The sequence below is a fragment of the Periophthalmus magnuspinnatus genome, chromosome 15, assembly GCF_009829125.3.
Source record: "Periophthalmus magnuspinnatus isolate fPerMag1 chromosome 15, fPerMag1.2.pri, whole genome shotgun sequence".
NCBI lineage: Eukaryota > Metazoa > Chordata > Actinopteri > Gobiiformes > Gobiidae > Periophthalmus > Periophthalmus magnuspinnatus.
Window position 1 is genome coordinate 7,007,389 of NC_047140.1, and position 27,150 is coordinate 7,034,538.

Genomic DNA, 27,150 nt, shown 5'->3' on the forward strand with positions numbered 1-27,150 from the left:
TCATGTTTTTGATGAGGGAAAAGCGTTATAACATGGTAGAAAGCTCCAAAAAGTCGATTTTGCGTAATACCCCCTCTTTAATGGACGTTTTCTTAAATTCTTATCCATTCTACGGTATATTTTTCACTGGTTTATCCGTATAATAAATGAATCAGTTAATCTGGTGCCTCTATTATCTCGATCCCTATCTCTCTAATGCACTCTACATGCCACAGTGTTTTATGCCAGTGCTTTTAACAACACTAAACACGGCAGTGAGGCTCATATGGATAATTGGGTCTGAGATTATGCCTGGGCGGATAATGTACAAACAGGGCTGGATCAGATTAACGAGGGACTAATTATCTATTGATTTAATATCAAACAAAGGGAGAATTTATAGCTCATGGCCTGACAGTTATGGATGTGTGCTCCAATGCAACGTCACGGCACGATCTCAATCCTTTTCGCCCATATAGTTTCATGTTTTATTCTCAAGATTCAAGTTTCCTCCTTGTCACCGATCCGTCGCCGTCAGCCAATCACATCTTTGCATTTCAACCAATCAGCTGCAAGATGAGACGAAACTGAATTGAAATCGCAATTTGGATGGACGCAAATCTTATTGTGCATAAAAACGGCTAACCCTGTAGTTTAGATCTGTACAAACATGCTATGAAATTAATTTGTCAATTCATTTTTCAGTATTTTTGTCAATTCTTCCAGGCGCATTTAAACTTTAAACACAATCCTATCATTAAAACATAAATCCCTAATCTAATCCCAGCGCTCGTCAGAAAATGTCTATATTTTCCCAAATCGCTCAGCCCTATTTCATAAACAATCTTCTTGCCATCATTCCAACCACTACTTTTCCTCAGCCTCATCTTCACCGCAGCAGTACAGCCATCAGCCACCTCCGCCCCTCCATCTTCTTTAAACCACAACCAGCGTTTCGACTCCATCAGATATCTTCACTGACACTTTCTCTTCCCGTTGCCTTGTTGACATGTATTATTCCTCCATCGCAGTCATTCATTTGTGGCTGTTTACATCGTTCACGGTTGAAATTAATTTTCCTGTTTTGTGGAAGCAGTTCCTCCTCCTCGTCACTGGCAGCATGCTGTTTTGCAATTTCTCGGTATTGTATTTTATATTGCCACATGCAGTGAAGCCAACTAATTTTGATTTACTTCTAATCTAAAATATTGGCACATATGGACTGCGTTGACACTTGTCCTGGTTTAGCCTCGGTTTGGTCCAGATGAAGACTTTGGCTGTGTCTGCATATCAACCGTAGTCCCTAACTCCTTGTTTATTACACAGCTCTACACTCTTTATCGGACTTTACAGCGAGCGATTCGGACACGCAGCTCACTATCTTCAGGTCACGTGACTCTGGGTATAGATGAAAAAAAAAGTCTAAAGGCTAAACTCTGATAAAACTTGATTTCTGTCATAAATAATGGTCAGATTGGACTGGCACACAAGTGTTTATGGACTAATAATAATCATACAAGTATTTTGTCAAGCTGGATCTCACGTAAACAGACTGGATTAAAAAAAAAGTTGTCTGAGATGAGGAAATTCTCACTCTTTTAACAGCTCAAACTACAGTAAGCGGCTAACGTTAGCAACTTCACACAGAAACGGTTTATTTAAGAGTGTTTTATTCATAATCAGGCTCAACAGTGTGATAAACCAGCCCTTCTATCGGCTTTATTCAGTAGTCCTGGCTTAGTCCTGGTCTAGTGGCGTCTTAGTTTTTAGTTTAGTTTTGTGTGGGTTTATTGTGTGAAAGTGTGAACACAGACTTAGACATGCTTAAATAAATTTACTTCAATTTATGGCGACATTTATTACCGGTAGGACGGATAACTGGTTTACAATCACAACTGAACCTGGGTTGCCAGTGACTTAAATTTGCAGATAGAGGACATATACAAATCTGTCTCGTGGTCAGAAAACTCAGAACCTCCAGAATTCACTCACTGAGCTGTAGAGGCTGCACTAGCATCGATTCATGATTGACAACTGGTCGCAGGAGCTGACAATCCAAAGTAGGGACCTCATTCTTCTTTGATATATCATCTTGAGAACCAAAACACAATAAACCCAACAGAAACAACTTCCATCATGTCCGACGTTTTGGTAATTACGAATAAATCTACTATATATGTGCCATTATCAGTCAAATCGATACTTCACTGGAACATGTTTACCTTGTATTTGGTGACATAGATCATATACGTCATTTTTATACAGCTTTACAAACCAAACATTTAACAAACAAAATTAACAATGCAAGTTCAAACTGGTTCAGATAATCTCTCATAGCTCCTACTTGGCCTCGTGTGTGTAATTTTAAATGCTCCATGGAGGTCGTAATGCGATTGAGCAGAGGTTACAGCAGAGGACCTCAGTAAAATGGCGCCCTCCTGATGCAGAGCTGACCTGTGCTCTTAATAGGCCCAATGCAGGGAAAAGGTCAGGCTGAAGCAAAGGAGCAGCCCACATAATGATTTTTACACAAACAACAATCCCCCAATCAATCCTGAATGCAACGGAAGTCAGATACCAGACAGTAGCCAAGAGCACAGCTTAATCTATGTGACCATGTGCTGTACCAAATAAACAGCATGCAATTCATTAAAAAAATCAAATGTAGTGCCACAACATTTGTCATATGTGCATGTCCCTGTGGTATTAAAGGTCCAATACCAGATTTTTTTTCCATGTTTCTGAGCAAAATTTGTCTTGCCCCAGTACAGTTATTTTGTAAAAGCAGCTCTTCAGGTTAAAATAAGACTACTGTGTTCTGTCTGCATCTAATCACAAAGCATTACATTGTCAGATTATCAGGAAGTGTGCGGATAGAATGCTAATTGTTGTTAGCGTTATGGTCACGGTAAACTCCGGTTTCGTTTCTATAAGTGGTGAAACACGCTTATAAACATCGCTGTAAATAATTAGGATGCTCTGAATTCACAAGGTCAGTGAGGAATAACTTTTGACCAGTGCAAAGCGTTTAGAATGAACTAGTTTTATTTTTCACATTTTTATGACAGTAAAAATGAGCAGAGAAATGTATATTATAGTGTATATGGTTTAAGAGGCTTGGTGGCAGTATGGCCAGCACCGTCACCTCACAGCGAGGAGGTTCCGAGTTTGACTGGGTGCTTAAGTCCGTGTTTGAGTTGCTTTTCTTTGGGCACTCCGGTTTCCCCCATTAACCCAAAACTTGCACCATATTCTCAAATTCCTCTCTTTGTAATCTTAAAGTATAAGTCAATTTCTCCATAACATAAATATCATGCATTAAATCAACCCAGTTTTCCATTTTTGGTTCCTCTGCTCTTAACTATTTCCTAGTAATACCCTTTTTCTCCACTAGCAAAATGATCCTAAACATGAAAAAGTCTTAAAAAGAAATTATAGAACACTTTTTGATATCTCTATGGCTGCTCAAGAATCTATTCACACTTATAGTCATACACCAGTGATACAAAGAGTATGTATGAAGTCAAGGCGGCTGAAGTGCCTTGCCCAAGAACACAACAGTAGAATGGGACCAGAGCACTAATCTTTTGTCAGTAACTCAACATTCTGTCTCTAAACCCAAGTGTTCAGTTTCCATGCTTATTATTGCTAATCCTGCTCTGTTGTCACTGTTGTTTGGGGAAATGACAACCCTCTTGGCTGCTCATAATTGGTGAGACTTAGTTGCTAATTACAAAAGTTGCATTAACAAAGTACTGCATTTTGATCAGTTTAACTGTGTCTGTATTTATAACACATCAAATCAAACAAATCACTTAAACATTCTGCACCACATGAGGCGTCAGCGTCTTATTTTTGCAGATGCCAATTTCACAGCTTAATAACTGTAGGTTTGTAATATTATTTCTTCATATTGATATTTATTGGGGGCTAAATCCATTATGTCCAAAGTGTCTATCTGCAGAATCAGGCTGCTACAACAATCAATACTTCCCATATGCATCAAATTATACAATGCAATTTATTACAGACTTAAAGCAAATCCATCTCATCTCCTGAATCAAACCTCAGAACCTCCAACACAGTGACTCAGTGGTGGAACATAATGAAGTAAAAGTACTAAAGTAGTGTACTTAAGTATAAATTCTAGGTATCTTAAATTTGAAAGTGGATTCTTTTTACTTTTAGTTCACCACATCTGAGAGCCTGTATCTGCACTTTCTACTTCACTACATGTTTGGACTGAATTGAAAAGTAAATGTAGTTTTTTCATTATTATATGAGACCTGCTGAAAAGGCAGAGGGTTTATTATATAACACTTTGAACAAAAATATAACAAAGAAAAACAGCGAGAATAAAAAAAAAATCAATTCAACTGTTTGTGTTGTTTATAAAATTCAGTCCATTTGAAGCTTTTAAGGTCTCAAAATATGCACTACATTTAAACAGGTACTTTAATACTTCAATGAGTAGGCGTTTTTCATGTGATACTTTTACTTGAGTTTTTTTTTTTTTTATCCGGTATCTTATGGTATTTTACTTAACTAACAAAAGTACTTCTTCTACCACCGCAGTACTTGATAAATTGTCTTTAACCCTTTAAGGACTGAGCACATTATAGACCAGTATAGCTCGCCTAGACTTTTCTTTTTATAGCCATAAAAATCATGTTAAAAGGAAATGTCAGCATGTACTTTTGCCTTTTTTCACACAACTGCCTCTATTTTACATATCAATCCTTATTTTTAATTACCGTAATGACAGTAAAATATTTAAAAAGCGCCACGCCTCTGCTTTGAGACCTTTGATAGGCAACTATTTTATCTTATAACCATGCACTTTAAGGTGGGTAGTACTCTGTTACATTTACTCTGTTACATTTACTTGAGTAACTTTTTCTAGAAATTGTACTTTTCTAGAAATATACTTCTAGCAGCTACTCCTACTCAAGTGATGGTAACAGTACTCTTACTTGAGTAAAAGCTCAGTTTACTTGTCCCACTGTGAGTGATTCTACAGTGACTTGAACTTTATGTTGATAATATGAAATGATTTGAACATTTGTGTTTCTTGCAGCGCTCCCTCAGATATGATGTAGTGTTTCTCCTTTTTGTGGTATATCTTTTAAAACAGTACATTTTGTGCCTTTGTTTAATATTTTTTGTCCTTCCAATTACATTCATTTCAAATTATAAATCAGATGTTACGTTCCAACAGTTACTCTTTAAGCTTCTTACTTTCCCAAATGCTTTTTTACTCTTACCTGTACTTTCTTGGACCACTACTTTCTACTTGTACTCAAGTAATATCACTCTGAAGTAACATTAATCTTACTCGAGTACAATTTTAAACGACTTGACCCACCTCTGGCCAAAATGTTGTTCCGTGGAGTGATATTTTGTTTCATTTACACATGTTTGACTCTTGTATTTTTGGTTGTGTCTTCATGAGCTCAAAACACTTGTCCCTCACCTCATGACATCATCAAGTGACATTACAGAACTGCTCCTCTGTGTGTTTTTTTTTAAAGCCCATTCAGCCACAACTAAACTAATTTGAATCTTTCACCTCAATTATCACAATTATCATCACTCACTTTCCCTTCAGTACACTGCCAACTTTGATGTTAGCAACAGTTTTCGACTATTTTTAGCCTGATTACTCCTGCTCTACAGTATGGACCCAAACAAAAATCCGCAGATAAATTAACTTTGTTTTCATACAATATTTTAAAGGTGTGATATGTAACTTTTCTAGTGGGGGTGATGCTAGTGATTGAAGTGCGTTGAATGTTAGATAGTATGGCTGATTTAAACAGGTTTTGGCGCCCCGGGTGTGTGAGAGTAAAAAGGCCCCCTTGTCCCGGTTTAAAGACAGCACCAAAATTAGCTGAATGGACACGTCACGGCAACATCACGTGACGACTGAGGAAGAGCGCTAGTGAGCAGGCAAAACTGTCAGGTATGAAAACAAGCTAAACCTTGGTCTGAAAGAAAAAGCACACAATATAGGACCTTTAAACGGTAAAACAGTAAACGGTAAACGGTTAACGATCACATTTTTATATAGCGCTTTTCCATCTTCAAGGCACTCAAAGCACTTTACCCTGTACACAGACACTGGGGGCGAGGTGGGTTAAGAACACAACGACAGTATTCATCTGTGGGAGCTGGAATCGCACCGCCAACCTGTAAGCGTCGTCCCTCCTTTAAATCAGGAAGTCCTCCGTTGCTGCTATCAGATGAATGGCTAACCAAACGTGGGCAGTAAAGTGAGTGATGCGGGGAGCTCTCTCATAAACCAGGGATAATTTCACATTGTGTACCAAGAGTTCATGATTAACTCTTATCTCTCACATGCTGGTCCAGAGATAGCACAGCGGAGATGGACGGTAGTGTGATGATAGCATAGCACAGACAGGCTAGCAATGATTCACTACTGAACAAGTGCCCGTGGAGATGAATATAAAGAACGACCACTGCTATTGCTGAGAGAGGAGTCAGAACGTCCTGCCACAGAGGCTAATGTGATCTCGTTTCAGAGCAGTGATGGTTATGTTTAGACTTTAACAGGTAAGCTAGTTGAGTCATCACTATTCGGTGACCCAACGTTTAGGTCATAAAAGGTGTAGCTAAAAAAAACTGCTGAAGATGAAAAAAGTTAACTTCAGAGATTGTTTTGCTCACCAAGTGTTCCAAAAGTTGCTAGCTAAGATCTGCTGCAAACTTTGTAACACATTTGGCCTTAATCTATTCAAATTGTTTCTATGTTTGGGCAAGGATCCAATAAACAAAAAAAAGGTATTCAGGCGCTATAGCCTAGCAGATTTTTACTGTCTTAAAAATGTGAAAAACAGAACTAGTTCATTTTAAACGCACATTTCCTTGTTTATCGCACAATAAAATGTGTTCTAATTAGATGCAGACAGCACATCGCAGACTTATTTTGACCTCATGAGGAGAGGATTTTGCTCAAATACATAAAAAACAGGCCTTTTATTTCAAGCTGTGGGTCGCATTGTAAATAACTAGTATCAGGACTGACACTGCAGATGCCAAAAATACTGAATAGGGCACAAATGCACTGCAGTAAATCACCGCGTATGTCCTCTCAAGCTCATCATACGACTGTTTATTTACATCCTTTAGTAAGTCAAGATATAAATAACTACTTATGTACCATCTTTGGGATTAAGATAAGATGCAGAAGTGATTTGGTTGCTTAATTTTTAGGTTGAGGGACAATGGCACTATATTTTTCTTGCTAACTACACAATTCTGATGTAGCCTATACATGACGGTTTAGGGCTGGGTACCGGGATTTTTTTCTATACCAGTAGATTAATGACACCTGCTTTTTGATACCGGTTCTTTCTTTAGTGCCTTTGTTATTTTTTAAAGAGTAAAGTAATGGCCAATAATATTAATCCTTAAACTATGTTATAACCATGTTGCTTCATATTTTAAAACATAGTAGACCTGATACACTATACAATGTTCAGTTATGCCTATAACTCTATACAAATGTTCATGCAAATGAACCAGAGCACAGCTGATCCTCAGGTGGACTCACACAGGCTCAAGTTTCACTTTGATTTAAAGTGCCATATGTCATGAAAACAAAATTCAGCACTGTGGAGCACATGCTCTTTGTTTTGATAAATAACTTTTTGCTTTTGCGACGTGGTTACCTGGACGGAGGAGGAGGAGGATTATGGTGAACTTTATATTTTGGCTAGGTTTTAGTTCATTTGTTTGTTGAGCTTCAGCTTTATGCAAACACTGCAGACTGTGACTGGATGTGGCTTTATTATTACGCACTTAGACTTTGAGACACTGTAAAGGTCCTGCACTGGAGACCTGATGTGTTTTTGAGTGGATACTCTTTGTTTTACCTGACATGCATGAGGAGGACACACTGCACTGTGTGTGGACACATGTAGGACTATGTTCAAACACAAGTGCTGTTTGTGCCGTTCGTTTGTACAGAGCTCAGTCGTGATGTGTGAGCACCTGTGCTGCTGATGAGTCAGAGTGGTCTATGAATTTGCACATTGAATTTAACGCCAAGGAGCCGGAAGTTGGAAAACATTTTTCGGTTTCGTTACTTGACGGTTGGTGGCAACTTATGACCGAGTACTGGTGCCCAGCCCTACTCCTGTTATAGACAATCTATTTCCACTAGCTTCCTCTTTTCTACAAACTAAATGTCTCTCAAACACTGCAAAATCTGCTGTGTTACTTTGGAGACAAATGTGAGACAAGACCATTCATAATGCAGACTGGAGCTCTCCCACAGAGCAGCGGGGCCTGGTTAATGATCCAGATGTCCACAGGAGGAACGGTGCATTCAGAGAGAGACAAAACATCTGGGGCCATTAGATAAAGTGCTTCTACTCCACCAGTGATGTTGTACCATTAAGTCTGTGAGGGCAGGGCCTCAGATTCATATGAACACATCCTGATCTATGCTTCTACAGTAGCTGGCATGTGATATCATGTTACTAAAGTAACACTACAATACTGACTTTGTTTGAGTAGTGCTTTGGGAAGATGCTAGCGGTAAGAAAAATGTTTAATTGAATGCTAAATGTGGTAATAATGTCTAGCTAAACATGCAGATTCACAAGTTAAAATGCTAACTCAAGCTAGTTAAACCAACAAAAAACTCCCATGTGTGACGTCCTTTTACTTCATATCGGTAACCACTGCAACAATTTCTGTAATTAACTATCATATAACATCATTTGGAAAACGGAAACATCTAAACGATTTAAAAGAATTGCGAAAAGTTATTTCATAAGAAATTCAAACAATTTGCCAAGCTGAAAGAATTTGCTTGAAACAGCAATTAACACACAGTGAAATAATCCTGTTGGGGCTACTTGTCCTATAACAACCTCATCACTTTGCAATAAGGTTATTCTTCCAAGATGGCGGAAAGTCACTTATTATAATTACACATCTGCTCTCTATAATCAGTATGAACAGAAGTCTGCTGAATTCAATCATGTTTCTAATCTACTACAGCAAATCCACTGTCTCACATCGCCTTGAGCTCCGGCAAACCGCGAGTCAACTCCGTGTGTCTGCAGTCAGCCTCATAGCCGCTTCAATCAGAGTGCCGCTTTGAGTATTGGCTCCAGTTTTGACGCTGTGATTGGCCAATAATTTCCCTCCACTCCAGACCGGCTTTAATCACAGGCATCCATCTGCCATTGTGACAAATGACAATCAGGCCAATCTGTGTCCAACAAACTGGAGAGGGCTCGCACGTGTGGGGGAGTATGGGGGACAGGGGGAGGGCATTTTTGTCTAACAGGGTTAAGCGGGAGCGAATAAAACTACCACGGGTCTACTTTGAGAGGCATATCTCAAAATCCAAGAGTTTAATATCTGTTTTAATCAGAAAATGAGAAAATTCCATCCTTCATAACTTGCTTGAGTTATTTCTATGTCTAAATGACCAATTACATTATCATACGCGTGGACATTTGTAGATTCCATGAGAATTAATGCCATATTTCTTAACTTTTACTCTTTACTATTATCTTTTCACAACTAAAAACTTATAATTTCAAGTAATGTCAGCGTAGGTTGTATGCTACTTTGGACGAAATCTCGAACAGCCAATGCAATTAATATCATTATCTTTCCTAATACACAGGGTGAAGTGTGTTACCTAAAGGAATCAAACCACCAGCCTACACCTTCACTCCTTTGTGTTTTAAAGATGAACAATGCAATTTTTCTGCTCTGCCACCTGCTCATCTCCATAGAGTTTTTATTGTATTGTGCAGAGTGTCCCGCAGCAGGGCATTATACTAACTTTTCAAAGACGCACACATTAAACCTCTCCATCTCTGGATAGGCCATATTGCGGAACATTCCAGGCGGAGCAATAACAATAACACATATTGTGATGAGCAAGTGGCAGTCGCTCCTCTAGAAAAGTTTCATAGCACATCTTTAAAGCAGACATATTGTGCTTGTGTCTGCTATATAGTTATAATCTATGACACCTGGGGATCGTTATGTTATAATTTGCACATTTTAAATCGTAATATTCGTCTAAAATGGCTTAATAAAAGAAACGAGTCCGCTCACTTCTGTGTTAGAAAACTGCGGTGCCCAATGGGAGCTGACATCGCACATAAACATGAGCTTACGTCGCCTAAAACATCACGAGCTAGCAAGCAGCAATGACGGCAGTAACGCAGCCAAATCCTACATGCATCACCCATTAATAAAACGTCAAATTGGAGAACGAAGTAAGTACGTCACAGTGAGCGTGTACTGGTAAAAAAAGTCAAAATGGCATCTTGAAAATCAGCAATTAAAGATTACTCAAACATGCACGAATCACTCCAAAAACAACTTTGAGAGGGTAAATGAGAACAAAACAACTAGCATTGTGAAAAGCTCTGAAAAGTCAATTTTGCATAATAGGCCTGCCTTAACTGCTTTGCTGGAATTGTAATCACTGTTTACTCATCTGCCCTTGAACAATGCCACCAGAACATTCTTTTCCATTGTGTGCACGCTGTATCTTGATTAGCAGCAGACAAACTCACGCCAGCATCTTTCTTGGTAACATTTAGCTCAACAGCATCGTCTCATCATGGAGGTTATCTCAGGCTATGCCCCGTGGCGTGAGGTATTTCCGTCGGTTTTAAAGGCTGCACAGATGTTTGGATCCGAGCTCGGCGTCTCCTGCTGTGCGCCCGACTGAGCCGCGCGTAAAGCATTAATAGGCAGCGTTCACGTGGCATCACAACATACAAGAGTCGCAATATTTTTAAACTGAGCTGGACAGAAATGTATAGTTGAATTTGGTATTTAACTGTCAGACTGGAGATTTGTTGAGCTGGTTTATCCTTAATATCTGTGGAATTACTGAGCCTATCCACATGTGGTGTGGTCGCGATACTAAAATTTAAAACTTTATTTCGATACTATGGGATACACTCGACATTCAACACCGATTCCAAAACTATGATGATAATACAAAACACTCTTTCGTTAGAGCAGGGATGGTAAACACATTTTCACCGAGGGCCACATCAGGAAAATGGTCACCCTCAAAAGGCCAGATGTAATCTAAAATAAAAGTAACTACTTTTTTAACTTGTTCATAAACTTTCTGTATGTATTCTATCACTTATTCAGTTTATAAATATTGCATATGTATGTCCATAGATGTAAAAATATTGCTGTATAACTTGCTATCTCCTGATAAACTGACATTTTAAGACAGTCATACCTTTTAATTTACCTTGTTGTGGGCCATGTGAAATGACATGGCGGGCCACGTTTGGTCCATGGGCCTCGAGTTTGACACATGTGCTTAAGACAGTAGAATGTGATTTTCAACATTAAATGGTAGTACTTTCTTTTATATTCCCATGTGGCCTTATATCTGTGTAATCCCTCAGTCGTCCAGTAGGTTCATAGTGGTCCATGGTGTATACTAGTCTATGTGTCTTATACTTGTTTGAATACATCTCAAGATCATTCTAAAGATGTTCAGGAAAAGTTCATTTTTGTCCTGTGAATGTGGCTTTTTTAGTATCGATACCTTCTCAAATGGTATCTAGTTTTGATACTAGCTTAAACATTGATCAGTATCTGATTTTAACCCTGGCACACGTTTAGCATCTTCTGTCAGTATAAATAAACAAAAGTGAAGTTATTTTTTTCACATTAGCTTCAGAAAGTGGTGCAAATATTCAATCCCAAAGACCTGATTGCTGTCTGGACTTGAAGACGCAAGATTAATATGGCAAGTGAGCGGAATGAATCCCTAATATAACAAATACTGAAAAGGTCCAACAGTGAATCTCAGAGTTATACAATCCCCAGCCCTCCATCTGAAATTCTGCCATCACCAAACTCTAAAACGTGAACGCAACGTATTTCAAAGCGGTTCCATAGCTTTTCTACCTTCAAGGCACTCAAAGCGCTTTACAACGAGGAACCACTCACCCATTCACACACACATTCACACACCAGTGTACGCAGACACTGAGGGCAAGGTGGGTTAAGTGTCTTGCCCAAGGACACAACGACAGCATTCATCTGTGTGAGTTAGAATCGCACCGCTCAACCAATGATGTTTATGTCGAGAGCAGGATTTGAACCGCCAACCTTCAGATCAGTGGACAAACACTCTACCAACTGAGCTACTATCGCAAAGTGCTACGTTTGTCTGACCTCGAAGTATAGGGCCAGGCTAATGTGCCGCCCACGCGCTGGCCGGTTAGCACGCTGTTGACCTGTGAAATGGACATCGTTTAGACTCAAGGCCAAGAGGTATACAGGGAGGGGGTAAATCGATGAATATAAAAAGATTGTGTGCGGTAGTGAAACGGTTCGCTTCTGGCAGTGTGTGATGGTACAACTCCAATGGGAACGGTGCAAAGATAGCAAGAGAAAGTGTTTGAAGGATCTTTACCGGAAAACATGTAATGCAGCTAGAAGTAGTTGAAAGAAAGTAGTGTTGAGAATTCAGGCAGAAGAAAAACGAAACTGAGGTAAAAAGATTGGATATGACTATACAAGGATAAGGGAGCAAAACAAAATGGGTGGCATGAATGTATTTTCCCATTGGTAAAAGTGTGTTAGGTTCACCCCATCATTCAGTGTTACTGGGGCAACATGTCAGGAGCAGCAACTGACCATAATGAACTAGGATTTTTTTTTTTTTTTTTTTTATAATTGTACTTCCTGGTTGGATGTGAGCAGCAGATGACAAAACAGCGCCAACAAAACTTCTAAAAGAAAAGGATATAATCACAGAAAAAGCCAAAAGTTAAATCTGTCAACTGGACAGCAATCTGACCAGAACTGAAGAAGCGGCTTGGACGAGAAATGAAATGTCTTCACTCTTACAACTTTTTGTCCAGTTGACAGATTTAACTTTTGGCTTTTACTATGGATCAGACCTGGTCAACTGAGGGATTACACAGACATATAATCATGGACTGTATATATAAATGGACATACCTAACCTGCTAGCTGCCACGTTCCAGATAGGAAGTGATCACGACTGCGCGTCCAGACTCACTTTATTCACTTTATTTCACTTGAGATTGAAAAATTGTCACCCCTCCCTCTGTAATTGCTACAGTGAGCCTTTGCTCTACATGATCCTGGTGTTTTTATTTCGCTATTTTGTCCATGAATCAACATATGAACATTAATAACAAACAAATCAAGCGCGATCTTTCACTGAGGTATCTCCCCTATAACTGCTAGCATTAATTTGACTGAAGCCAAACGCTATAGGTAACGCTCAGTCCTCTTCTTTATACAGTCTATGGATATAATTAACGTGAAGAATTGGATTAAGTTTAGTTCTAAGTTGAAGCAGGACTCACGTGGCCTTTGTGAACACTGAGAAACATTACCAATTCAGTATAATCAATTATCTAAACTGATTAATTAATAATTACTTAGACAATGCTCTGAAGGGTCGTAAATTCTTGTAACATATCATTGACCCATATCTGAAAATAACATCACTTTTCACCAAAGCAAATAATGGTTTATGAATATTTATTGACCAAGTTAAAGACACAGTATTTAAACATGAAATATGCAAATGAGCCATCAGGACCACATTCACAGGACAGAAGTGAACCTTTCCTGAATATCTTTATAATGATTTTGAGCTGTATCAGAACAGGCTTAAGACACATAGACTAGTACACACCCATGGACCACTATGGAACCTACTGGACACTGAGGGATTAGATTTTTTTTTTAGTACAATTTTACATGCTTTTTTACAGCATCTGAACGTGCATTGTGTTCTGCGTCCTGATTGGCTGAGGGACTGTAGACCATTGTCCATCAGTCTCCTCCGTGCCGTGTCTCCTGTACAGTACAGAATGTGTTCAGACAAATGTACATAAATGTTGGATCGATGCTACAGCGGAGCGACACCAGGACAAAGAGGCACAGTCAGAGCAACTGTGAAATACATGTGAGTCAATATTAATTAGAAATGTGAGAAAATGTTAATGCCTGTGTGAGAAAAGTGTATAAAGTGTGTGGTGAGGGGTTTTACAGCCTTAATAATTGTAAAAAATAAAGCTGACCACTTTGCGGATTTCGCCTATTGTGGATTATTTTTAGAACGTAACACCTGTGATAAACGAGGGACCACTGTATAGAAGAAAGGACTGCCATTTAATGTTGAAAATCACATTCTATTGTCTACAGAAAAAGGATTTATTGACTCTTGTTGTGGTATCGGAATCAGTCTCGAGTCTGTTCCTTAATATTGTAATCAGGTTTTTATATTAGGGTTTCAATTTACCTGGGTCCACATATTTTGACACACAAAGTGCATGAGAACCAAGGCCAGACAAAAACAACAGCTGCACTTAAGCATATTATGTGAAAACGAAAGCTATACAATTTTCAAAACGTTTTATAGTTTGCAGATTAAAACTTCCATTTCACTCTAGACACTGTAAATGCACTTGCTCTACTTTTCCATAATCTTTTGGGCAAAATAGATCTCAATTTCAGTGAATTATATCTGGAAATATGAATATTCCAATGAATCAGTCCAGTTCTGTGGAGAGGAGGCACGGCTAACTGACTTTGTATTTTACATGAAGAGATCTGGAGCAGACAGATCAGATTTAGACGCTCCAGGGAGACTGGAGGTTATGATGGAAAAGGAGGTTACACTTGCCTGATAATCTGCACCAAAATCACATTTCTGCAAAGAAACTGCAAAGTCTGGGGATTAGCATAAGAGCACAGAGTGAAACCACTGCTCCTCAGTGTTAGAAATGATCCTTCAGGAGTAGTTTTCATGTTTGAAGAATTACTCAATACAAAGAAAGAGATTGTGTTAAGGTTTGGGAAAAAGTGGACAAAAGTAACTGGTCACATCTATAATTACTACTATATACAGACTCCGATACCACAATGACGATAAAAACACTCTTTCTTTAGACAATAGAATTTGATTTTCATCATCATAGTACTTTCTTGTATATTTCCATGTGTCTTATATCTGTGTAATCCCTCAGTCGTCCAGTAGGTTCATAGTGGTCCATGTGTGTATACTAGTCTGTGTCTTATACTTGTTCTGATACAGCTCAAAATCATTCTAAACCTCTTCAGGAAAGGTGCATTTCTGTCCTGTGAATGTGACTTTTTAGTATCAATACCTGCTCAAACTAATATCTATAATAACCCTGTCCACAAGATACAAAAACTGCCACAAAGTTTAGCATCTTCTGTCAGTAAAAATAAATAAAAGTGACATATTTTTTCACATCAGTTTCAGAAAGTGGTGTAAACATTCAATCCCAAAGACATGGTTTCTGTCTGGACTTGAAGACGCAAGATTAATATGACAAGTGAGCGGAATGAATACCTCACAAGTAATGATAAGGTTCAACATTTGTGGATTACAAGTTTGGCGATTTCTTTCAAAGTTGTGTATAGATCATGTTACGGTTTAGGAAAAAGCGGATAAAAGTAACTGATGACAAGACTGCAGATTACAATACTAAAATTAAAATGGAAAGACTGAATACATAACACCTATTCAAAACCGCACTGATAAATAAATGTGTTTTTTTTTAACTTAAGAATGTAATTTTCAACACACAATAGTTGTTAATTTGATATTGCTACATGATCTTATCCAAGTTCTGGAAAAAAAAAAAAAGAAGACATTTTTTTTAAAAGAGCGCCTTTTTAAAAAATCTTTCCACAATGTTATAATTTTGTTCCCTTATAAAAAAAATACGCCTGAAGAGGTTTTAGATGTCATCCATGCATGTTTGAGTAATTTAGTGATCTCTTCCAGGCCCTATTTGAACCCTCCTTACAGTTACCGCTAATATTTTGCGCAATGCTCCGCCCACAAGTCTACATCACTCATGCTCCTACATGACAATTCTCCAAAAATGTACAAAACAACTTGACAATCCTGATGTGATGTGGAGTAGTCTGATTATTTTATGATAGTGCTCTGAAAGGGAAGTGATTTAGCATGGAGAGCAAAGGAAGGAAAGAGGTTAAAAACACGCTAATATGATGTTTTCGGCAAAAATAGCATTTATAAAACAATAAAAAGTAACATGTTGAGCTAAATGTGTTATGTGTTAGCAGTTAATACCCCATAGAAGTAAAATACCGCCTCTTTAAGTATCAATACCTGCTCAAATAAGTTTCTAGTTACAATGCTAGTTTTAATATGAATTAGTATCCCTATTTTGTTTTTAATTTGGCATGTGATGTACCAAAATGTATATTAGGATTAATAATAATCTTTATTTCACATGAACAGATAAAAAAAATGGTTTCAACTCTAATCCATACAGACTTGTTCAGAGCATTCCCTCTCATAAACGCATAAACTGCCTTCACTACAAAAGAAACTTCACAATATGCCTACTGCTACTAATTTAAAAATACTTCACTCCCCGCTGTTACCGGCAGATCCAAGTATTTAAATTCCATAAAGTTTTGAAGTACAAAAATAAGCCAAGTAGCTCTCAAATTTATGGAAAAAAATAAGTTTAAAGGTGGATTATGTAACTTTTCTGGTGGAGGGAACTCTACTGGCTTGTCTCCACAGTAACATATTAAACTTGCAGGTGGTGCTACTAGGGCCAAGTCACGGGCCAGATCTGCGGAGAGGGATTTTTGAATAAATACAATTTTAAACAAAACCAAAACTGCAGTGAAATGTTATATGCTGAGGAGATAAGTTTAATGTCACATAGCAAATTCCTGTCAAATTAATATCCATGGAGACCAGCAGATACTATACTCAAAAAAAGTTACCCAATGCAGCTTTTCTTGCAGTTATTGTTTAAATAATAAACAGAAAATCAAAACTATTCACCTTATTCCAGACGTTGCCGTGGGCGTCGCCATCGTCATTCGCGTTGGATTATTTTGCACGAGGTCAATAATCGAGCGAAACATAGCACACGCCTCATTTCGGTGGTGTGATCGTTTTTGAAGGTGAATTGACTGAGCTAAACTGTTCCGATCAATCTGAAAAATGGCGTGCCAGGTTGTAAAAGTTACATTGATTCATGCTATGTGCCGCTCTATTGATTCTATTGACAGAGCAATCGTGCGCACAACTTAACAGCCCTGAAAATGTAAGCTAGCATGCTCACAGTAGCCATTTTGAAACTTGTTAGGTGTCATAAGTCAACCGAAAAGCTCATGTGAATTAAACAGGTGTACGATGAAGTTTGAGCTATTTGAATAACATTTGGAAAAAGTACCCAAGTGCAAAGTGGACTGTCAAAGGCTCTCACAGGCGAGAGAGAGTAAAAAACGCTAAAAGTCCAGGCACTCCTTTGAACATTTCTGAATAGCACCTTGAACGCCTCATTCTAAAAGATTAGATTTGAATGCGTTGAGTGAGGAGTCCATTTTGAATTCATCAGCACACATTGGAAGTGTCCTAAAATGACCAGAACAGCAGACACAAGCAACAGGCAGAGCTGGAAATTCACATTAGGAGGTAGACAAAGAAACCACGTCAGGAGCTAACAGATAAAAGTGGATTATTTCAGGAACATTGAGCAAGGTATTTTCTAGCATCGAAAAGTTAGCTGTAATTGTGGTAAGAGCGAGGCCGCTAACGTCAACAGTGCTAGATCTACTGAAGGCTTATTTTTCTTCCATGTTTTATCTAAAGGCAGTATTTTCTTTCCCAGAGAGATCTTTTTTTTAGCTTTCTACCGTGTTATAACGTTGTTCCTTCATCGAAAACATACCTGAAGTAGTTTTATATGTCATCCATGAATGTTTGAGTAATCTTGTAACCTCTCGAGACCCCTCCTGATGGTTAGTAGTATATGAGCCTATGCCTCTTGTACAAGGCTCAGCCCACAAGCCAACACTGCCCATGCTCCCACATGGCCATTTCTCCTCAATATACAAGAGCTTGAAACAAAATAAGTATACCACGTTAGTATTTTGTCATGTTAACATCACTATTAATTATTTTGACACAAGTTAACACAGGTCATGTGTATCAGTCAAATAACCTGGATCAAAAAGTCCCGCTCGGGTCCGCGAGCCACGCTCTGGTCTGTGACCCGCTCCTCTCTCTCTCTTCAGCACACACACACACGAGGGGCAGGTCCACTGTGTCTGTGCACTGGACCAAGCTCTGTATGGTTTTTTAAACTCTCCAAAAAGAGTCAGTGATCACAGAGAAACAGCCCATTAAAGTCTTCAAACAGAGTCGCTAAATACATGAGTGAATAGGCTATGCAGCGAGGGATTAGCGATCAATAAGTGGCATGTGTGCAGTTTAAATACAGTTAGGCCTAAATAGTGAAATAAAGAGCTGTTTAGGAGCCAAGAAACCCTTATTATTTTGTATATTTTTTATGCAATTAAAAATTGTATCACTGCCCAGTTTTAAAAATAATATACTACAACTTCACAAATCTAATGCAATGTGCAGTAGTTTCATCAGTAGAATGCATACTGATGTTGTTGTGTTAACACCCTGAAGAGAGAGTGTGAACAATATACAAATGTAATACATTACTTACTTTCTTACAAAAGTACAAAATGTTCTGTTTCTCATGCAACAGTTGCCATTTATCAAAATCACAGGAAACTGATAGAACAGCTAGATTTCAGTCATTTTGGTCAAGGCCACAGTTCTTCTCTGTAGCCTCCTCTCATACAGGAAAGCACTGAGGGAGGAACATAAAAACTCTGCTGTAATCCAACTTTGTTAGACTCTTGCTGAACACCGCCTTTAACCCGACTGTATTGCTGTAACCAACAATCTACATAATGATTCCCGTCCCTCTGCGCCTGTTCTTCATGCAACAGAACAGAAATCAACAGGAGCGAGGGGAGGAGGGACTCGGACTATAGCATTTTAGAATATAACAAAACAATAAAAGGTAACATGGTGATCTGTTATGTGTGATGTGTAATACCTCCTCTATAAAAAGCAAAAGAAATGAACAGCACAGGCACATGTCAACAGTGGCAGACGCCTTGAGCAAATGTGAGCAATTTTGGAAAGCGTGGTTCTTCAATTCAAGGTTACAAAAATGAAACACATTTGACAAGAGCGCTTCTTCATAAATAAAAGTGCGTACATGTTCAAATGATTAGAAATGTGTGTAGCCAACTGAGCATCTGTATTCATTTAAAGTCCCAGCTGCAGCTATCTTGTCTATTAGCAACACCTGTTTAATCATAATCACCCACATAATATGACGACAAGAGAGTTACAGTCATCTCTTCTGCATGTGGAGGTATTTATCACATCATGGGGACAGAAATCAGGCCCCCGAGATGTAAATCCTTTATTATTAGGTCAACAACATGGTTTAAAGTTGAGTTAAAACAGGTTATGGTTAGGGTTTAGTCTAAAGATGGGCTATTACTATTATTCTGTGGTGTATTAAACGCTAACACACATTATATTTAGATCACCATGCTACCTTTGACTGTGTTGAAAATGCTATATTCATCAAAAACAACGTAAAAACTGTTTAATAAGTTTCCGTTTCATTTTCGATGCTCCGACCCCCCCTCCGTTTGCCCCCCCTTCAGAGCACTATCAAAACACAATCAGCATGTATCCCTCTAATGAAACTACTGCACATCTCATCAGGTTTGTGTGATTGTTTCGTATCCCGCTTTTGTATATTTATGGAAAATGTGTTTGTGGGAGCGTGGGTGACATGTAGGCTTGTGGGCGGAGCTTTGGACAGAATCGTACTGCTGATCGTAAAGAGGAAAGTTCGGGAAAGAGCACGATATTACTCAAAACAGGCATGGATGACATCTAAAAGTGGCCGCTAAAATGACACTTACAAGGCCGTGTGTAATGATGCATCATGGGAAAACATCAGCTCATTGTATTGTTTCACTCCATTTGAAGAAATAGCAACTGCATTTATGTGATTGTGTTCTTCCTAATGTTACTCCCGTCCAGCGCAGGTGTAACCCAAGCCTTCGTTGTGCCAGCGCAGCGATGAGGACTCTGTGATCGCAGGGCCGAGCGGGGTCGTCGCCGTGGAAACGTTCTGACCCCAGCGTCTATTAGCAGCAGCGGTACAGGCCTGATCCGCTAAGAGGCTCAGAGGATTGGAGCGGTGTGCAAGATTTGACCTTTCACCCGACAGAGGAGTGAGAGGAGGAGTGCGACGCGAGATGGATTTTCAACTAAGAATTCTTGGGAAATTCAGATTCATGATTCAAATGTTATAATTCAAAAGTTCCTGGCAGAACTTTGGACCTGCTATTTCAGACTTTCAGATGTTTTGGGCTATAAAATCTATAAAGTATTGAAACGCAACAAGGCCAAATTGATTGAAGTTACTCTTTCTCTGACCTTTTCAGTGTAAGCCCTTTTGACAAATCGGCCTTTGCTGGTCACATGACAAAAACAACCCCCAAACAAACGCACCAGACCACAAATATTACATTTACAACTGCAGCTGCTACTAACACAAGGCCTGTCACGATAACTATATTGACTTATCGTTCAGTATATGAAGCTGGAACAATATATTGTGGGACTCAATATTTATCGAGTGGAATATTTCTTTGCAAAAGTGGTGATATTTTTGTTATTTTAGTTGTAATACGACAAGATTTGAGCTGTAGAAGGTTGAAAAAGTGTCTTCTGTGGCTAATTACTGCTTCATTCTGTTGTTTATGTGCTGCAGATCATGCTTTTAAAAAATAGTTTGTGTGTCAGTGGCAAAAAATAGTTTCAATATTATCGTTTATCATGATATTTCTCTGTAGCGATATATTGCGCTCAGCTCTAACAAACAGTACTACTTATGCAATTACTAGATAGACAGGTGGATAGATAGAGTCGGGTGTAGATCATTTATACGTTTCATAAACACACAATAAATCAATTGAAAGATAGACAATAATTAATAAAAAGCTTGTGCAACACATGCAAAGTCCATGTGCATTAAGTGCCCGCTCTGAAGAGTGAGGTTGGGGGTAGTGACCGTAAAAGTTGCGAAACAGATTTTTGTAGAATCCAGATGTGCCTTTTCTTTCTTTTTTAACTTTATTTATATAGAGGAACCCAAAGAAAACACTTAGACTCTCTTTTTCATGGTCGCCCTGTTCAAAATACGATACAAACAAAAAAAAACAAAAAAAAAAGTAGGTCCATATAAAACATTAAAAACAGGTGCAGGTGGGTGTATAAACGTTTGGTGCCATAACTGCAATTTAATAATCTTGTAATAATGTATGAGATTGTACTTGTCCTTGAAAAACCTGTCTTTAAATGTTCCTGTATCAATGATTAACCACATATTTATGATCAAGTCCTCCTTTTGTTTTTCGGTCGACACTGAACTTTTCCCTCCAAAATAAACGATTTCAAGCTGCTACAAGCTCAATTACTGTCTATAGAGCTGAAAACTAATACACTAAAAAGTACAGATATTGGGTCAATCAATATATCTCTAAAAAAGCTATTTATCAGTGTTGACAATAAGTTAAATGTATAGACAGTTATTGACAAAAAATGCCATACTATGTTCCCACAGTATACAAGTGACTAAAACAAGACAACAGCATGTCCCTTCAGGGCTTCTGTAGCAAATCTAACTTTCAAATATTGATTTCACCCTCTCATAACCAGGTGTGATTCTAGCGCCTAAATTCAATCTCAAAAAGTCAAATAATTTCCTTGGAGCTGCCGCATGTGTACCTGAATTTTCCACGTGTCTAAAAATAGCGCATCAATGCATAAAGATGGAATGGGCTCTAAAAAGCATGTCCTTGCATCGCTAGTAGTTCACACAGGCGGGTTTTCTGTCAAGTACTCCATTTATCATGTTATCTATAGGCTCTTAACCCTTTATACACGTATACACAAAGACAAAATCTGCAAAATGTCACTTACCTTTGAGATATTGCTGGACCTGCTCGCCGAGTGACCCAGTGGCTTTTCATTCTGTAAACACACACAAAAAAGACAAAAGTTAGTGGAGACATTCAGAAATAAAGAGGAAACAAACCATTGAGGTCATTTCACAATAAGCTCTATGGATAGATAGACTGACTGTATGTCGGGGCAGTTTGTGGTGAGGAACAACCCTCAGGACAAAAGTGCTAAACAATTATCGTTCAAAATGAAGGCGGATGGCGAGTATTATAGTTTCGTGTTTCTCATTTTGTGATTGAGATGTAGTTCTGTGTTTGTATATTATAAATTTGGTAACACTTAATTTTAAGGACCACATATTAACGGGAAACTCATAATAATAGGCATACTCCATAGTTAAATCGCTCTTTGTTTGTGTTTATAAAGTACTTATTCATGTTTTATTCTGTATGCTTATAAGTATTTAGGCATGATTTATTTTTATTTTTTTTCCCCCTCAATCAATACTTTCATTTTTATTTTTTTTACTTTTTAATTCTTTTTTTCTAGCGTCATGTGGATGTTACTGGCCAATATCTTAACTACCATCTTGCATTAGTAAGTACTTTATAAATTCTTTCCAAATTCTTCTTCTAGTGGTAATGAAAGTGTTTGTTTTATTTAGTTTATTTTTGGACAGATACACCCACATTTGATTTTAAACTAACAATAACAGCAGCTGCAAACTCGATACACTCACTACTGTTTATACAACCAAGTTTGAAGTAGTTTGAATCAAATCCAAGATGGAAAAGCAGGAGACATTTGTTGATTTCACATGAAAATACCTTAAAACAACAACAACAACGGCTGCTGCTGAATCAACACGACCTGTTTAGCATCACAAAAGATAATGTTATTCTGTGGAAGTCCCTGTTGTGTGAAAACATTTTAACCACCCTGCCACAATGCATGATGGGATTGGTGTTTTGTTGCCCATTGAAAAGAGTTTTCATCTTGACCACACGAGCAGCCGAGGCCAAACCAGAGGAATGTACACAGAATTATCAGGCAAGCACACATTTCACTACACTATTCCACACGACATTTAGAAAACTGGTACAGGATCAAGTATTTGACTTTGGCGTGAAAAACAGGACTAGCTTATTTGAAACAGTTTGCAGTGATCCAAAGTTATTCCTTACTTACATTATGCATTATGAACATCCTAATTACTCACAGCAATGAGTTGTAAAGGTCCTGTATCACACTAAATTTATTCTTGTGATGTTTAAGCCATGTTAGAATGTTGTTTCCTCATCAAAAACATACCTGAAGATGTGTTTTGTTTCATTCACACATGTATTATCAGTCTGTCGACATCTCCAAAGCTCAAAATGCTCTGTTCCACCTTGTGATGTCATAAAGAGGTAGTTTTCAAGTTAACAGCCACATTTTACCTTTTGTTTAGTAGAGATTGGGAATTCCAGGACTAATTATCCAGATGTTCTTAGTGAAGACGTATGGAGTTTAAAAACACAGTGGAGCACTTCCTGTATTACCACATGACATCACAAGGTGGAACAGAGTGTTTTCAGTTTGAGAAGAACACAACTCCAAGTATGTTTTTGATGAGGAAACAACAATATAACAGATCAGATCAGCACTTTTGAAGACTTTCTGAGACCAGAGCGGAGTTTTGCCGTCACAGTAAAGCTAACAACAACTAACAAGCTAACACATACTTCCTGATTATTATCACACTAAAGTAAAGTTGCACCCGTTATATGCCCAAATAAATATGAAATAATATATCAGTAAGGGCATCTGGTGAAAAAAGATATGCCAAAATGCAACGCTCTTGTGTAGTCTTGGTTGACATTATGTTGTTAAATGATACTTTCACAGTTTTTGAAGTAATTGTAATCATGAAGCTAGAGACGTGCGAACACCAGCCCTTTAATTGTTTTGTATGTGACTGGCATGGAATTTCACTTGGAATTATTTGGTTGTCCTACTTTGTGTCTCGTTCTGTTTAAACAACCAATCACAGAAGAGGACCATGACCAAAACAATGTCAAACAAGTCCATTCATATTAGCAGTGTGTAACAAATGATACTTAAATTGAAAAAACAATGCTATAAATCAACTTTAAAGGCGCCGTACCAGATTTGTATTGTCTAACCATTAAAAACAGTTTGCAGTGGTTCAAAGTTATTCCTCACGTACCGTATGCATTCTGAGCATTCTAATAATTCACAGTGATGAGTTTATAAGCACTTTTTTCAACTTTCAGAGACCAGACAGAGAAATGTTAAGAAATATTAGCATGGTAACAGTGCACTTTCTGATATATCTGTACGGGGATAGTACAAATTTTGCTCAGATACAAGGAAAAAAACAGAGTTCAGTGCAAGAACAACACCATTATTGCCAGCAGGGGGCGCATTCAGGTCAAAAAGACAATTTTTTTGGTCCTTTAAAAAGTTCACTCTTAAATGCCACTGGGACATTTATTGTACGCCACACAGTTATTGCATATCACTGATGTTCAATATTGTGTGGACTCACCCCTTTAACAAGATTAGCTGTAACTAGATCACTTCTTGTAAAAGTTGATTTGATGGAATTTTAAAGTCTTCCTGACCTATTAGAGCAGAGCCAGGCACTGCAGTTAAACTTTATAGTTTATTTACAGTTGTATTTTATTGTGTAAATGGTAATGCCACAGTCACCACACTATCACTGTGATGTAATAAAACTGTGACAAATAAAACATAAAATGAAGTTTGTACAAAGGAAAATGAGCAGCTGTGTATTGGTGGTGTGTACATAAGATTAACAGTGATTCTATTAGCCCATGTTTTATGTCAGTTAGACTAACTGTGAAATGAACAATGGTAGTAGTGTTTTTTTTTTTTTAGCATATCTGAACTCTAAAACTGCATAACATATATGATTCGCCTTTTAAAAAAGGTATTAGAATGACAACCAAACCAGTGTGTTGCCAGTGTCTTAACTTGCAGATAGAGGCATATACAAGATCTTCTTATTCATATGGACAGGCCTCATGTGAAGCTCAGAACCTCCAGAATTCACTCCCTGAGTGAAGACTCATGATTGTCTGCAGGTGCTGGAGTTTAGGTAGTGACGACTCAGATCAGAAAGAGGCATTTTAGGTTTAAACCAACTGGATTTCAGCATTGAAACTGGCAACCCAAATTAATTGTTAGGCTCATTCTTCTTTCTGATTGGATAATTGTCTTGAGAACAAAAAAAACAGATGATTACACAAACAAAGTGGCCATCAGGTCCAATATGTTTGTAATTAAGTCATCAACAATATAATCAGTAAAATCTATATTTGATTTGAACATGTTTACCTTACCATATTTGAGGACACAGATAGGTCTTGTTTATGAAATCACTTTCTTTGTATGATTTCTTTAAAGAAGACCTATTGTGATTAAATCGTAATGTTCATCTAAAACAACTTAATTAAAAGAAACAAGTCTACTGACTACTGTGTAAGAAAACCACGGTGCACAATAGGAGCTGACGTTGTTGTAAACGTCATCACAACAAAGACCCGTGCATTTGTCATCATCTCCGATGTATAGCTGGAGATCCAAGTGAACCATTTGTGACAAAATGACTTCATGAAGCTCTCGAATCCGACGCAGATCACGGATTAAGAAAATAAAACTGAAGAACAAAGTAAGTACAAAGCAGTGGGTGGGTACCGGAGGTGATGAAAATGGGGGTTTGACTGGCAAAATATTGAAAATAAGTGATTAAAGAGTGCGCAAATATGTACAAATCACTCCAAATACAACTCTGAAAAGGTCAATGAGAAGAGGAAATAACTAGAACATGGTTAAAGCTCTGAAAAGTTGATTATGCAGAATAGGTCTCCTTTAACTGCAATGTTTGGTGACTAAAGTTGTTACAAATAGACTAAAGTTGAAGTCGTAACTTGATCTCAAACGTGGTCATGTTTTTCCTCTCATACACCTCTGCTGTATGCATGTGTTTGTGCACAGGCCTTTCAAAGCCCGTGTGGTGGTGAATGGTGTGAGGGTGGACTCATTCATGACGGGTCTACTAATGAGGCTGAGGCTAAAGCTCTGGAGCACTGTGGCATCTTAAGTCTCTCCCTCTGGCACTGCACCAGCCCAGTGTTACACAACAGCTCCTGCATGGACTCACCAAACCACCACAACATTTGGAGCGGTAAGTAGTCTTAAGAAGAGCTTAAAGGCACACTGTGTAACTTTTCTGATGGACAGTCTTTCATGCACCTATAAGATATGGCAAAACTAACAATATGATATTTAAAACGTGTCTTCTGTTTGCAGGGTTGGTCTGAGAAAATTAAGTTATCTTGAAAGTTTAATTAAAAAAACAAAAAGATATCTAAATTCTGTACTATCACAACTAGAGTACTACAGCTTCTAATACAACACATACTGCAAATCATTCCACTGAACAATACTACACTGTCTTTTAATAATACAGCCGACAATAATCATTACCACTACCTTTATTACTATTATGAAAAATGTGAACGTATCTCAGCGACTCCTTCTACCACACTGGCCGCGGTTACGAGCGTACTCAAAGATAGAGATCAGCTCCAAGATATCGGTTCTTCTGATGTCCTGGTGCAGCCTATAAATTGAAGTAATAAAACTATTTACAGGATGTAGTTGGTCCAGAAAGTCTCATAATGTTTGAGCTTTTAATACAAAGTTGTTCTGTAGTTACTTGACACATAAATAACAGCTCCATAACACATTTTGTCATACTTTTTTTTTGTTCGTAGGAAAATAAATCTTTATCTTCTATCTTTAGTCCCTGCCATGGTATTGGGATCGGTATCGTAATTGAAAAAGCTCAATCGATGTATTTGTTTCTGATCACAGTTACATCAAGTTTAGCAGTTTGCGTGTCATTTATGTCTAATCTAACTCTAGTTCTAATCAGATTTGAATGTGCATGTGAACAAGGCCAATGACGACTACAACTACTTTATAAACCACCCAAACTATACAGCAAATGTTACTATGAAGGACTATCCATTCATTTTCCAAGTATAATTAATTGTCCCTATAATGTAGGGCTGTCCAAACTACGGCCCAGGGGCCAAATGCGGCCCTCAGATCAATTTTTGTTGGCCCTCATGCCTCCTCCTAAACTGGCCCAATTGATCAGGAAGCATTTTTTCTACAAATTGAAGAGATTCTACCTCTATAACCTAAAAAACATCACATTGCTCTGAGACACAGAC

The 27,150-nt window shown here is 38.1% G+C and overlaps 1 protein-coding gene across 2 annotated transcripts in view; it reads right to left on the reverse strand.

Annotated features, from left to right (window-relative positions):
- The window catches only part of marchf8 (membrane-associated ring finger (C3HC4) 8), a 220,093-nt gene that overhangs the window by 40,142 nt on the left and 152,801 nt on the right, over positions 1-27,150 (reverse strand). For both annotated transcript variants that reach the window (XM_055227156.1, XM_055227155.1), the window contains exon 3: positions 21,899-21,949. In XM_055227156.1, the coding sequence (XP_055083131.1) occupies positions 21,899-21,949 (51 nt within the window). The remainder of the gene's footprint in view (positions 1-21,898; positions 21,950-27,150) is intronic.